Source organism: Pseudophryne corroboree, chromosome 6 (assembly GCF_028390025.1).
Source record: "Pseudophryne corroboree isolate aPseCor3 chromosome 6, aPseCor3.hap2, whole genome shotgun sequence".
Classification (NCBI taxonomy): Eukaryota; Metazoa; Chordata; class Amphibia; order Anura; family Myobatrachidae; genus Pseudophryne; species Pseudophryne corroboree.
The window spans coordinates 529,278,214-529,294,298 of NC_086449.1; the positions used below are offsets into that span (position 1 = coordinate 529,278,214).

The following is a 16,085-nucleotide window of genomic DNA, read 5'->3' on the forward strand; positions in this document are numbered from 1 at the left end:
CACACACACATATATACATACATACACACACACAAACATATACGCACACATACAGTGGTGGCCAAAATTGCGGACACTTTTTAAATTGAAATGTCTTTCAACTTCCAATGCTTATAAAAACGGTTACACTTCATGCAGTGCAATGATTCATATATCAAATGAAAGGAAATTGAATGCTGAATTCAACACAATAAACATAGGTCAAATATTTGCATTACAAGGGAAGTTATGCAGTGAAAACACCACTTAGGGTGAAAATCCCTGTGTACTTATGATGTCACTGTCCTATCAGTATTTCGTTGGGTATCCTATATTTTTCAAGACAGCAGCACAGCGATGTGGCATTGAGCCAACCAATGTTTGGAGCTCTTCCTTCTTTATTATGTGGTGCCATGAGACAATTATAGCCTCAATTAATTCTCTGTAGGATTCTTTGTTGTCGCTTGAATGCAATCTGGATGTACCTCTTCCCCGATGCAACGTCTCACATATTTTCTCCCATCACTACCAAATATCGATATCTTAGTTTCGTCACTCCATATCACTTGTTTCCACTGACCTTCTGTCCATGCAATGTGTTCTTTTGCCCACTCTATTCATTTCTGCCGCTGCTTTTTATTCAGGAATGGCTTTTTTCGGGGAATCCTACCTTTTAGGCCAACCTCCGGTAGTCTTCTCCGTACCGTTCTTGCACTGACAAAAACACCAGTTGCACTCAGTTCACTGCTAATGGCCGCAGATGACGGATATGCAATCAGTGGTTCACGGAGAATGACATACAGGTGTTGAGATGGCCAGGAAACAGCCCAGACCTGAACCCCATAGAACATTTGTGGTTCCGTTTGAAAAACTTGGTACATCTGAGGCGTCCATCCAATAAAAAAGAATTAATTGAGGCTATAATTGTCTCATGGCACCACATAATAAAGAAGGAAGAGCTCCAAACATTGGTTGGCTCAATGCCACGTCGCTGTGCTGCTGTCTTCAAAAATAAAGGACACCCAATGAAATACTGATAGGCAGTGGTGTAAGTAGAAAAAAATGTCTTACAGGTACTGTGTGCGCGCGCCAAAAATAGGTGTGGCCAATGAAAATGGGGGTGTGATACACATATGGGGGAGGGGCAGATACACATGACCGCAATAGTGCCAGATACACGTTGCCCCACAGTGCCAGATATACATTGCCCCACAGTGCCAGATATACATTGCCCCACAGTGCCAGATATACATTGCCCCACAGTGCCAGATATACATTGCCTCACAGTGCCAGATACACAAATGCCCCCACTGTGTCAGATATACATTGCCCCCCAGTGCCAGATACAGAAATGCCCCCATAGTGGCAGATACAGAAATGCCCCCAGTGCCAGATACACATGTCCCCGCAGTGCCAGATATGCTCCCAGTGCCATGTATACATGCCCCCCCCCCAGTGCCAGGTATACATGCACCCCCCCCCCCTGCGCTGCTCACCGCTGCTGCTGTCGTGTGTGTGTGTGTGTGTGTGTGTGTGAGAGGAGAGGACAGCGCAGCCTGCGCCTCTCCTTCCCCTCAATCTCCGGCGGGTGCTGGTGTCTTAGTTCAATTCAGCGCCGATCCGTGGGCCAATCAAAGCTTGCAGTTGGCTCTATCGGCGCTGGATTGAATGAAGACACGGAGGGGTAGGAAAGGCGCAGGCTGCGCTCTCCTCCCCTCACATCAGCGGCGGTGAGCAGCAGAGGGAGGGAGGGACGGAGCAGCGGCCCGTCGGAGTGAAATTCTTAAGGGTACGCCGTACCCACCTGTACCTGCACACTTGCACCGCTGCTGATAGGACAGGGACAGCATAAGTACACAGGGATTTTCACCCTAAGTGTTGTTTTCACTGTTGTTTTGCCTTGTAATGCAAATATTTGATCTATGTTTATTATGTTGAATTCAGCATTAAATTTCCTTTCATTTGATATATGAACCATTGTACTGCGTAAAGTGTAATAAATAGTGGCAAACTGCTCTAATCAAGCTGGTAACAATCCTCAGGTGCTGCGGGAGGGGGTTACTCTAGACAAGAAAAATAAAAGGGATTTTTCCCACGCACTCTGCTGGCTGTTAGTAAGAACAACTATATACTATGTAATAATAGAAAATTTAGAGCTCTTCGTTACATATGTTTTGCAAAAGATATGATAAGCCTCCAGACCACTTCACGGCTGCTCTATTACTGGAGGTCCCTAACTAAGCATAAGTCCAGGGCCTGGACCCCACAAAGTCGGCTCAGGCGCGACCACCCTAGGGCAGCACACCATTGAGATACTAAAGTGTTAATATGTGTTAAGAAAGAAGCAGAAGCTATGGGTTAGAAAGTGCTACAAAAATAAGGGTGTCAATAAAATACTCAAAAGAGTAATATTAGTGGAAAAATAAGAGTGTTACATAAGCGCTAAATAAATATTATGGCGTGCTACCCCAAGGTAGCCCAGTCACACCAGACCCGGAGGGTACCATTCCCCAAACTCACGCACAGCATAATAATAATAATAATTAATAACATCCTCTATGGGTCATACAATTGCTTAATGTACGGCCACATGATAATGGCACATACAAAACACATTCAGATTGAGAGCTAGCTTACCTGGAGGCACCCCTGTATCCTCCAAATGGCACCACAGGACCCAGCATGCCCTCCTAATGCTGGCTCCATCTATGCCTCACTGAACTGCAATAAATAGTGGCAAACTGCTCTAATCAAGCAGGTAACAACCCTCAGGTGCTGCGGGAGGGGGTTACTCTAGACAAGAAAAATAAAAGGGATTTTTCCCACGCACTCTGCTGGCTGTTAGTAAGAAGAACTATATACTATGTAATGGACTTATGCTTAGTTAGGGACCTCCAGTAATAGAGCAGCCGTGAAGTGGCCTGGAGGCTTATCATATCTTTTGCAAAACATATGTAACGAAGAGCTCTAAATTTTCTATTATTACATAGTATATAGTTCTTCTTACTAACAGCCAGCAGAGTGCGTGGGAAAAATCCCTTTTATTTTTCTTGTACTGCGTAAAGTGTAACAGTTTTTATAAGCATTCAAAGTTAAAAACCTTAAAATTTCAAAAAGTGTCCGCAATTTTGGCTACCAGTGTGTGTGCGTGCATATACTGTATATATATATATATATATATATATATATATATATATATAAACCAGATAAATAAGAGGCGGCACTCGGAGACTTGTAGCAAGAAGTGTATTCACAGTAACATCTACGTTTCGGGGACCAAACTCCCCTTCGTCAGGATAAAGTGACAGTGCTTCAAACAAACTTAAATAACATAACTCATTACTCACCCCATGTGCACATGGAATCAATCATCAATTCGTTACCAGCTGCACACCCGTCGGAGCCTCCGCTCAGTGCTTCCGCCCTGATCAGCATAGACCGGAAGTGACGTCGCGGGACCCCTCCGTTGTGTCCATGGTAACGCTGCGTGTTATGAAAATGTAAACATCAGTGCAAACAACAATGGCACTACAATCATATCAACGAGCAAAAAAAAAACAATACAACAACACTTAAAAAGGATATGATTGTGTATAAACAGTGATAATTAGCTAAAATTTATTTTATATATTCTTAAGTTAAAACATGTTAATTACATGATCGTGGGATTCCTAAATACACGGCAGCAAATTGCACCTAGCCCTACCATACTGGCTAGTAATTTGGAATATCCATCAGGCATCCTTTATTTCGGGTTTCAATTAACCCTTAAGCTGTCATACTATTCTTGAAAAACAGACAGCTTATCCAAACTGCCAGCCCTTACTTGCTGCCCTGTTAATGGATCTATTGCTGGACCATAGCAAGAGGCATATTTATTAAAAGAGCATTAATTATTGCTAACGACCCGACCAAAAAAGTGATTATTAAATAAAATTAATTAGGCCCAAATTGTCATTGAGCCCATTGGGTTTTAACGTGTTTAACCTGTGGATCCACATGGATTCGAGTTGTAGGAGCCTCTTGCCCCTGTTGCCCCCCCGTAAAGCTTCCGGAACGTGATCTATAATGCGGTGTTTGAGGGTAGCCATATTATGGCGAAATTCCGCAAAATGTTTTGCAACAGGTTGGTCACCCCCTCCTGTGGCTAATGCATTTCTAATGGCCAGCCTGTGCTGTGCCATCCTAACTTTGAATTGGCACTCTGTTTTGCCTATATAATAACGCCCGCATGGGCATATGATGGCGTATATAACGAATTTTGTGCTACAGGTTAGGGGCCATTTAATTTTAAACTTCTTTCCTGTATAAGGGTGGGCAATGGAATCCCCAGGTGACATATATGTGCAAGTAGTGCACCCAATGCACTTAAAACATCCATTTTTTCTTGTCATAAAATGGGTGGGTCTAGTTTTAAATTTAGACATATCGGTTTTCACCAAATGGTCTCTAATGCTCCTACCCCTTGTGTAACTGGACATCACTCGAGTACCCCTAAAAACTTCCAGATCTGGATCGCTTGAGACTATCGGCCAAAGGGTACGTAATTTGTGTTGTACTTGTCTACTATTTATTTTGTATTCACATGCCCAGGGGATGGTGATGATGCCTTCAACACGAGCCTGCTCCAACAGTTCTTTAAGTTCTTCTTTAAATTCTTGTGATGGATCTTTACTTAGAGTACTATAGGTGTTATAGTCCTGGAGCAATCTCAAGCATTCGTCCATATAGTCCCCAATGTCCTGAATGACGATGGATCCGCCTTTATCAGCCCCGCGAATGACTATGTCTTTTCTGTTACTTAATGATATAAGGGCTGCTCTCTCATCTGGCCGGAGGTTATGATGTACTGGTGACCTCTTTTCATCCGTTGTGTCGGCGGCTTCCAGCATCCTATGAAAAGTTTTGATCGAGGCATTGTGTGACACCGGATCAAATCTCGACCTTGGGCCCAGTTTCTGTAGTCTCTGCGGTAGCGGACTTTTTACCGGTACAGTTGGTTGTTGACTAAAGTGCTCTTTTAATATAGGAAACCTACAGACCGCAATACTATACTGCGACATGACAGTTTCCATCCACCAGCTACCGTCAAAGGCCTGCCTTATTCACAATTTCTCAGAGTATGCAGAACCAACAGCCAAATTCACACTAGAGAGGTCCAACTCGATGAGATGGAACAGAGGTTCCGAGATAGAGGGTACCCTCAGCAACTACTCTCAGCAGCTCGCACCAAGGCGACTGCAGTCAAGAGAAATGACTTATTTACATCAAATAAAACTAAAGACATGTCCAAAACCATCCCCTGGGCATGTGAATACAAAATAAATAGTAGACAAGTACAACACAAATTACGTACCCTTTGGCCGATAGTCTCAAGCGATCCAGATCTGGAAGTTTTTAGGGGTACTCGAGTGATGTCCAGTTACACAAGGGGTAGGAGCATTAGAGACCATTTGGTGAAAACCGATATGTCTAAATTTAAAACTAGACCCACCCATTTTATGACAAGAAAAAATGGATGTTTTAAGTGCATTGGGTGCACTACTTGCACATATATGTCACCTGGGGATTCCATTGCCCACCCTTATACAGGAAAGAAGTTTAAAATTAAATGGCCCCTAACCTGTAGCACAAAATTCGTTATATACGCCATCATATGCCCATGCGGGCGTTATTATATAGGCAAAACAGAGTGCCAATTCAAAGTTAGGATGGCACAGCACAGGCTGGCCATTAGAAATGCATTAGCCACAGGAGGGGGTGACCAACCTGTTGCAAAACATTTTGCGGAATTTCGCCATAATATGGCTACCCTCAAACACCGCATTATAGATCACGTTCCGGAAGCTTTACGGGGGGGCAACAGGGGCAAGAGGCTCCTACAACTCGAATCCATGTGGATCCACAGGTTAAACACGTTAAAACCCAATGGGCTCAATGACAATTTGGGCCTAATTAATTTTATTTAATAATCACTTTTTTGGTCGGGTCGTTAGCAATAATTAATGCTCTTTTAATAAATATGCCTCTTGCTATGGTCCAGCAATAGATCCATTAACAGGGCAGCAAGTAAGGGCTGGCAGTTTGGATAAGCTGTCTGTTTTTCAAGAATAGTATGACAGCTTAAGGGTTAATTGAAACCCGAAATAAAGGATGCCTGATGGATATTCCAAATTACTAGCCAGTATGGTAGGGCTAGGTGCAATTTGCTGCCGTGTATTTAGGAATCCCACGATCATGTAATTAACATGTTTTAACTTAAGAATATATAAAATAAATTTTAGCTAATTATCACTGTTTATACACAATCATATCCTTTTTAAGTGTTGTTGTATTGTTTTTTTTTGCTCGTTGATATGATTGTAGTGCCATTGTTGTTTGCACTGATGTTTACATTTTCATAACACGCAGCGTTACCATGGACACAACGGAGGGGTCCCGCGACGTCACTTCCGGTCTATGCTGATCAGGGCGGAAGCACTGAGCGGAGGCTCCGACGGGTGTGCAGCTGGTAACGAATTGATGATTGATTCCATGTGCACATGGGGTGAGTAATGAGTTATGTTATTTAAGTTTGTTTGAAGCACTGTCACTTTATCCTGACGAAGGGGAGTTTGGTCCCCGAAACGTAGATGTTACTGTGAATACACTTCTTGCTACAAGTCTCCGAGTGCCGCCTCTTATTTATCTGGTTTATCTACACCGGAGGGGAACCTGCGGATGGGGAAGGCACAGGAGCAAGCTATATCCCGCTGTGGATCAAGCGAGTGCCGGGGTTAAAGCACAAGTATATATATATATATATATATATTTATTAGAGAGATAGATAGAGAGAGAGAGAGAGAGAGAGAGAGAGAGAGAGAGAGAGAGAGAGATGGATGGATTGCATTTACATGCAAAACTTCAGTTGGAAGAGTAATGTCTTGACAAAGCATTGGATAAAAACCGAAATGTTCACCAGGATTCTTTTTATAAATGTTTTATTGCTCAGAAGGATACAAATAAACTTGCATTGTCTTTGAATATCATGAGTGTCGTTTACTTTTTCTTTACACATCATAACTGGAGATCCACCTATACCAGGCATTCCCAACCACGGTCCTCAAGGCACACCAACAGTGCAGGTTTTAATGATATCCAGGCTGCAGCACAGATGGTTAAATCAAAATAACTGAGCTACTAATTAAGTCACCTGTGCTGAAGCCTGGATATCGATAAAACCTGCACTGTTAGTGTGCCTTGAGGACCAAGGTTGGGAATGCCTGACCTATACCATTACAATAACAAAAACGGTTGAAGACTCAACACAGGAAGTGCTTTGTTGCAAATATCATACACATTAGTATGTGTATTTTTTTGCTTAGTGAGTTACAATGATAAAAGAAGCACAGTAGGAATTACAAATAATCATTTACATAACATTTTATGGGGTAAAAAGTTACCACAGAATAACTAGTACTTACGAGGGTAACCGCAATGAAACTATTTTCTCTATTCGAATAAATGTGAAGTATATGGAACCAATATCCATGTCAACATTATCCTCACAATCATGTTGAAAATAATAGCATCAATAGTTTGTGGTCATTAGCTCAAAACAATTATTATGCATCTTAATAGATAAACAAAGGTAACATATTAAGAATCACCAGTAAATATGTGCACTGCACCTTGACAATAAGTACATTGGTTGTTCAACAGGTTTTTAACCTGTAGTGTACAAAAAAATAAAATTTTTAATTTCTACTGATCTGATGAGAGCCCTCTTCATGGTACCCTGATGGAGCACCCCCAAGCTGACTATTTACTATGAGTACACTGCCACCCTAATAAGAGTATATATTATTAAAGGCGTGGCAGTCAGACAGTCTTTATGTGGGTTTGCGCAGCCACCTTGCTTCCTTGTTGTCAGGATGGTAAGACCGCAACATCAGTGGATACAGAAAAATCACTTTCAGTTTCAAAAAGTATGCCACGGCCCTGACACCAACTTCATTTTCTAGCTACTGGGCAAGTAGTTTAGCATCTGTTACCCTGCCCACAAAACACAACCCCGTATTTATACTCTGCCCAAAGCACTAATTGAACCAAGGAAGCAAATGTCTGCCACCTGTGTTTACCTGTCTTATGTGCAGGAAAGTGTAAATATTTAATCCTATCTGCAGAGCCTACAGACTCTCTGAAAACTTATACCAGTTACACCCATGTCCTCCATCTGTGTGTATCGGTTCCGTGTGCAGTGTATAAATGTTTAATCCTGTCTGCAGCACCAGCCTGCGGACTCCCTGAAAGCCTATTAGTCTTTCCACTAAAGGGTCATGACAAACTGCTCTCTTTGCCACAATAGATCCTAAAGATAAAAATGTTGCAATTTCTTTAAACAAAATGAATACAATATTTTAAGATTTTTACTTAATGAACAACTGAGGTTTATGCATGGTCACCAATGCAGTGTATTTATTCTTTGAACAAAGTGTCAGAGGGGCAGTTTACATGAAAAACTATCCAATAAACAATAAGTAAATGTAATAGTGACAGCACACACAGATTTTTACTCATTGCAAACATTATCACCTACATTCATCCAATCAGTGGATTTAGCATAACCCCCGATTCTGAATTGGGAGTAATGCGGGGTACACTAGAGCGACGGGGATTCGTTCCGACATCGGAACGAATCCCTTTCAGCCCAGACAGTGTGTAGACATTGGGGAGATGCTAATGAAGGACGGAAGAAACATCCTTCATTGGCATACTACAGGACGCTAGTGACAACGTTTGGTTAGACGTGCAGCACATTCAATCAAGCGCCCGTCGCTAGTGACCGGGGAGTGCACAATTCCCCGTACACAATGAGCAATGTAGGCAATATGTTGTTACGAAACGGCATATCGTGCAGACATTGCTCTAGTGTGTACCCCGCTTAAGAAAGAGCAGGTAACTATGCTCCTAGGTAAACCCATGCTGCAAAGCCGATGGTGTAGACCTAATACGTGCAGAGTACGTTAGATTTGAGAGAGGCATGCCCAAACTGATATCTAAGGGGCAACATTTGTGGGCTACATGCAAGCGGTGTCAGTATTTACCCTGCATGCACCCCTTACATTGCAACACGGTTTGCCAGGTACACAGTTATTTCTTACTGTATTCCCAACATAAAATCGGGGCCATAGTTTCTTATTAAAGGTTCTGAAAAAACTTGAAATAAAATGAGACTATAACTAAAGCGCTTATGGTATAATAGTTCCCTGCTTTGGTTTATACATTTGAAAGCATTTTATTCTTCTACTGTATGTACATATATCTAGATGTTACCTAAGATGTTCACCAAAAAAAAATGTACTGGTGCATTTATTACTACTGTTACCAATAATAGCCATCTTGTTTTCTTTCTTTTATAAGATTTTAGCTTCAGATACTGCTATTGTTAAAAAATAACACGTAATTAATTACAGTACCTAAAGACTCTTGCTAAATACAGAGACAAAGGCACAGTGATAGCATAGTAAAGGAAAATAAAGCCTAAGCAGGCATGGATGATAGAATTTGCGGCAGACATGCTGTGCACTGGTTTTAATTCTATTTTTTGGGCACATTCCTGGTGATTTCCGTCGCTCCATGCAACACTGGGCACAGAAACTGAAGCATTCAGAACAGTAACTAACTGGCTGCAATGGCTCTATTGGAAGTAAGTAGAGCACAGTGTCCCAATCAACACAGCTTTTCACATCATCAATGAGGAAAAATTAAAGATGCAAAGAAGCTGGATGGAGACAAAATTCCAAGGAAGCTACATCCTTGGAAACGCCATAATTTGAGCCTTCAGGGTGTATTGTAGCGCTCATCTGAATGCATGTCTAAGCATGTGTGATGATGAAAAGAAACAAACCAATTTACTTGAAAAGAGGTCATTTCAGCTGTTAAATTAGAAACGTGTAATGAAGTTTACGAACATAAACAGGAAGGTGCACTGTCCAAAGGGGAGTGGAAGAACACTAGTACTTTTCTTTACCCATTTCTTAGACCTACTGCACAAGATTTGCACCACATTGCTATTACAAACACTTTCTAGTTCCGGGCACACAGGGCTATGGGATTATTTTTTTTGCAATTCCATGGACAGTGGAGCAGCAGTTATGACCACCATAAAACTGCCAAATATAACTAACGAGACCCAAAATTTGAAACACTTTTTAAAACATATCATTAAACTACGCAATTTTCTTCACATTTTACAGTCAGTAAAGATCAGAGTTAAGTAAATGACAATCTGCAGTTCCCATGTCTCATAGCTTCTCTCACTATGCACTGGGACAAACACTGACAACCAGATAAGTTAGCATTAACTTTGTAACAACTCTGTGAAAGTTCTTAGGAAGGAAGGATAATTTTGTACTTTATTTGATATTTTGTGAAATTTCTGACAAAGTTATTGCTGAAATTAATACCCATATTTCATTCTAGACCTGCCAAACTTGTACAACTCAATGACTTATCCATTCTCCTGAAAGCCTCAGGCACCAGCCCTGAGACCTATGTGATCACATAAATATGCGTAAATACAGATGAAACTCAGAAAATTAGAATATTGTGCAAAAGTTCATTTATTTCAGTAATTCAACTTAAAAGGTTAAACTCATATTATATAGACTCATTACATGCAAAGTGAGATATTTCAAGCCTTTATTTGTTATAATTTTGATGATTGTGGTTTACAGTTTAAGAAAACCCCAAGTTCAAAATCTCAGAAAATTAGAATATTACATAAAATCAATAAAAGAAGGATTTTAAATACAGAAATGTTGGCCCTCTGAAAAGTATAATCATACATATGTACTCAGTCCTTGGTTTGTGCCCCTTTTGCATGAATTACTGCCACAACGCGGCGTGGCATGGATTCAATCAGCCTGTGACACTGCTGAGATGTTATGGAAGACCAGGATGCTTCAATAGCGGCCTTCAGCTCTTCTGCATTGTTCGGTCTCTCATCTTTCTCTTGGCATGCCCCATTTGCACGATATTCTAATTTTCTGAGTTTCACCTGTAGATCCCAGTATCCTCATGACATGCTCATACTTAGAAAGTTAAAATGATGTTTCTACAATGCTTTGTGACCTTTCTCCATGTCGACCTAATGACCATGTCAACCTAATGACCATGTCGACCTAGTGCATGTCGACCAATAGTGGTCTACTTAATGACTGTCAACCTAATGATCCATACCAATCTTCCCATACCTTCAGCCACTGCAACAGTAAGGGGCGTATGACACAAGTTTTTTACAAATATTATTTTTGCAATACAGAAATTAAATTTCTATAGCTATGAGAGAAAGAGAGAGAGAGAGAGAGAGAGAAATAAGAATAATCATTAAGTACCTTTTTGAACATCCTTGTTGAATCCTCGCTTATCTGCATGAATCTCATGATAACATTATTTAGGTAGATATCACTGAGTGTTGCATGATCTTTGCTTTCTCTTCTCACTTGGTTCAGCAGTAAATACCAACAATTGACAGGAGACAGGAGATTCTGGTCTTTTCTGAGGTTAAAGAACATAGAATTAGTGCAGTTAGCTCAGCACAGATGTGTAAAGATTTCTGTATTCTATATAGATTTAACACAGATGTTTTTGTTCTTGAGACAATAACATCAACAAAAATAACCCGTTATCTCGTACTATAAAGTGAAATCAACTGAGTATATTGGTAGATAAGGTTTTATCACACTAATGTTTAACTTCGTTCAGGACAACTTTGCCTGACATGGGCAGAACTACATAGCATGCATACCAGATTAACTGTGCCCAACTAACCACTCCCCACCCCCCAGGTATTCTACACAGTTCCAAAACATCACACGTACGTTTCATCTCTCATCAAAGGACAAAGCCAGATGTTGCTGTTTGTTCTGCTAACTTTTCTTAAGGACCTACAGGTATCCCACATATATAACCCATATGGCTTTACCATTTCATTCTATACCAACTGTAAAAGGGAACTGACCCTACATGTCACTAATATATATAACGCCTGCTCAGTCTCTGAGGCCTTCAATCGCAAGCAGAGGGTAAAACCCCACTGCCAGAGTCTGGTTCAGGGTGATCACATGGAAAATATATGAATCAACTAGGATGGATTACTTGATTACCCTCTGCCTACATGTATAAAAACTGTACATAAAAGGGCTTCAAAGCTTCATTTAAAGTGCCTAAATGTGAGCCATCACTACAATTTAGTTGCATATAACAGCTCTTCTATGAGAAAGACCAGTCTCCATTTCTGCAAGACATCCTAAATCTGCTGAATTCCTGCGACCTACATATAAGATATAACATTTTATATTGCCCCACAGCACTACTATGTTTAACCCAGTGAGTCAATGCTCTGCCTGCTACCTTGAAATCCTGATCCATAGTTACCAGCTGAGAGTAGCAAGTCGCAATCACCAACAAAGAGGTGCAGCAGCATTTACATACACACACTCCAGAAATAAGTGGTGGAGGATGACTCTGAAGGATTTTATCAGAAAAAAACAAAAAACTATTGGCTGGGGCTCTCAACATATTTAATAGGTATGCGGTTAACATACCGCCGCACGGGATCCCGGCGATCACAATGCCGATGCTGGGATCCCGCACATCGATACAATGCCGGCGCCGGAATGCTGGTGCCACAGGCTTTCCTCCCTCTATGGGTGTTCACGACACACATAGAGGGAGAATATAACCTGTGGTGAGCACAGCGAGCCACCGTGCCCGTAGCGTGGCATGCACAGTGAGCCCGCAAGGGGCTTACTAGCGCTCACCACTCTGCCGGCATCCTGGTGGCCGGGATGCAGGCGTCGGTATACTGACGTCCGGCATCCCGTCCTTCGGTATCTCATAACGATCCCATATAAAAACTTGTTGGACTGGGGCATGAAGGGCCCCCCGGGGAAATGCAGTGGTAGGGGCCCATGCTTAGGGGTGTGGCCAGCCTACAGAGAGGGTGTGGCCAGCCTACAGAGAGGGTGTGGCCAGCCTCCACAGATGCTTGGCTAACCATTAGAGAGTATGTCTGGGCCCCTTCATAAATATACACAGTAAATACTGCTAGCGCATGCATGATAATGTACCAGATTAATTACAGCAATGCACTGCAGAGAATACATCATAGTCCTGTGCAGCATAAAAGTAACATATGTATAATGTATAATTCAAATGCACAGTCTGGAACTTGATGCCCAGAGGAGGGGTGGGCACTAAGGCAGTGAAACCAGTTTGGCCCTGTTGGCAAGGCTCACAAATCCAACAGACTACATATACTGCATAAATTCAGATCACAAAATTAAAAATGTCAGTTTCTTATTCTCATTATATCCTTAGAACTTTCCAAATGCTGCAGAACTTATTACTGAGCTATTAGTGCCATAATTAGATCACATTTCTCAGTATTATAGTTATGGGGGGGAAACAAAAAAACTTACCTGGCAACAGTTCCTAGTAAGTTGAAACAAACTACCGTCTGCTTGTCAGCTAGATGGAAAGTGTCTGGTCACACAAAGTTAAATCATTAACTTATAAGAACATCTACACTGTGTATCCAGATTTACTATCCAGGTAATGTATTCAGTATCACACAAGCTTTGTAGCAGAAAAAAGCACACATGCTGTATACCAGGCCTCTACCTTTGATCACGTCACATGCCATGGATGACCAATGAAAGCACCACTAGGGACTGCCTATTGCAGTCAATCTTGTAGTCTAGGTAACATCCTTGACTCTGAACTGCCCTTTGCGACCCACATCCAATCTGCATTCAAATTATGTTACAAACATTTAAGAAACATATCCAGACTATGAACATCTCACACAAGACTACAAAAAGGCTACTTCATGCACTCATTATGTCCCGCATGGATTATTGTAATAGCCTCCTTACTAGTCTTCCCAAACAGAATTTAACCCCTACAATCTAATATGAATGCAGAAGTTATGCTAGCCATACATCAGACCAACTTTCCTCCAACTGACCAACCGTCCAACTTTTCTCTCCAACTAAAATGGTGCCCCACACATCTGACCAACTTTTTTTTATCAGGCCAGCCAACTTGTGAAGTCACAGAAGTAGGCAGACTGGTTCTGCCTACTTCTGCATATTTTGCATGTATGTTAGGTTTTGGAGGGGTTTTAATAGTGAACTATTGGTCTTCGCATTGGTTAAGTTTTATTTTTAAAAGTCAGTGTATTTTATTTTTTGATTGTTGAACTAAAGTTGTCAGCATGGCCTGGTGAAAGGGAAAGCCTGTTTTTCCTGTGGGAGTATCCACAAATACTGGGATTCCTGGGATGTACCATCCGTCTCTTTAGTCTGATGCCCAGCTTCCCTCTCCCTCCTCAGATGCCCAGATCCCATCTCTGCCATCCGACACCCAGCTCTCCTGATGCCCAGCTCCCCTCTCCTCCTTCTGATGCCCAGCTCCCATCTCTCTGCTCCGACACCCTGCTCCCCAGCTCTCCTTTCCCTCCCATGCCCAGCAGGAGACAGACACTAACAGGGGTAGGGGCAATCCTGCAGTGATGGTCTGCCGCAAACTGCTGCTCCTCCTGACAGCCACTCCATCACTGCCACCACGATCCCGGGCTAAAAGGGGAGCCCCAGCTGTCAAGGACCGTCGGCGAAGAGCAATCGCAGATGCCAGTCCTCATTCTCCAGCAGCAGCACCGATCATCCTCCTATTCCGCAGCTGGCAGTAGCGATCGACTGCCACAGGAGGGAGGGGTGCCACGATCGTGGGTGGGGGAGTACGGGGATGCCGCAATAGTATGGGGCAGGGGTACGGGGATGCCATGATGGCTGTGATTGCGGGGGTAGTATGCGGGATCGCGGGTGGGTATGTATGGGGGTGCCGCAATCTGTCAGTCCGGCAGCAGCTTTGTGAGGGGTGCCGGCTATCAGACCCCCCCACCCACCCATCTGGACATCTACCGCACCACAGTAACACCACTGCCGGGTTGACAGGGGCAGCTGGCCAGTGTCCGCCTACTTTTCGTTCAGTTGGGTGGAATGTTCCCCCTACACATGAACGATTAGTTGGGAAAATCAAACAGGTTTGATTTTCCAAACTAGTTTGTCAGACCGTTTCTGGACTTTTTTTTAGCATGTGGGAGCAACACACACTGTCAGATTATCGTTTCAACCAGCCAACTAGTTGGCTGGTTGGAAAAATATCGTCCTGATGTATGGCTAGCATTAGACTGATATTGCTTCACTGTTCGTCCCACCATTGGTTGACTGTATTTTATCTAATTGTATATAAAATACTTCTACTTACACAAAAGTCAATTTACCAAACTACACCAACATACATCTCTTCATTTATATTTAAATTCCTCATCTGGACTCCTCCCCTCTGCACAAGATCTGCAGTTCTCATCCACACTCATTACCTGCTCCCATTCAGTGGTAAAGGACTTTTGCTGGGCTGCACCCACTGCATGGAATACACTCTCGTGCATAACAAGACTTTCTTCTAACCCATAAACCTTCAAGCGCGCCATGAAAACTGAATTCTATAGGCAATCTTATATTACAGAACGACCCACATAACCTCTTTATGTTATTGTATTCAAGTACCTCCCATTTGCATAGTCCACACAGAAGTTTACATATGTTCTACACTCACACAGCCCGTTTACACCAGACCAACACTGCTGTGTGCCCACCAATAACCTCTGTAATCTGGCTGGGCCAATGTGCAGTATCTATCTTGTCTTCTGGTTATCAATAGTATGTTGACATTCATAATGTCAACATGAGAAGGGTGTAGTACGGGTGACCGGCGGTCTCCTGACCGCCGGTCAGCTTACCGACGCCGGGATCCCGGCAGCATACAGACGCCGGGATCCCGGCGTGGAGGAGCGAGTGCAGCAAGCCCCTTGCGGGCTCGCTGCGCTCGCCACGCTGCGGGCTCGGTGGCAACCTGCGGTCGCCACGGGTTCTATTCCCACTCTATGGGTGTCGTGGACACCCACGAGTGGAAATAGTCCCTGTTGGTCGGCATGCCGACCATCGGGACAGTGACCCGTCGGGCTGGTGGAGGAGGTCATGTGACTGTCGGTCAGC

General features: G+C 42.7%; 1 protein-coding gene across 5 annotated transcripts in view; it reads right to left on the reverse strand.

Moving 5' to 3' along the window:
* SRGAP1 (SLIT-ROBO Rho GTPase activating protein 1) overlaps nucleotides 1-16,085 on the reverse strand; it is a 291,433-nt gene that overhangs the window by 132,498 nt on the left and 142,850 nt on the right. For all 5 annotated transcript variants that reach the window (XM_063927572.1, XM_063927574.1, XM_063927573.1 and 2 more), the window contains exon 3: nucleotides 11,358-11,520. In XM_063927572.1, coding sequence (XP_063783642.1) covers nucleotides 11,358-11,520 — 163 coding nt within the window. The remainder of the gene's footprint in view (nucleotides 1-11,357; nucleotides 11,521-16,085) is intronic.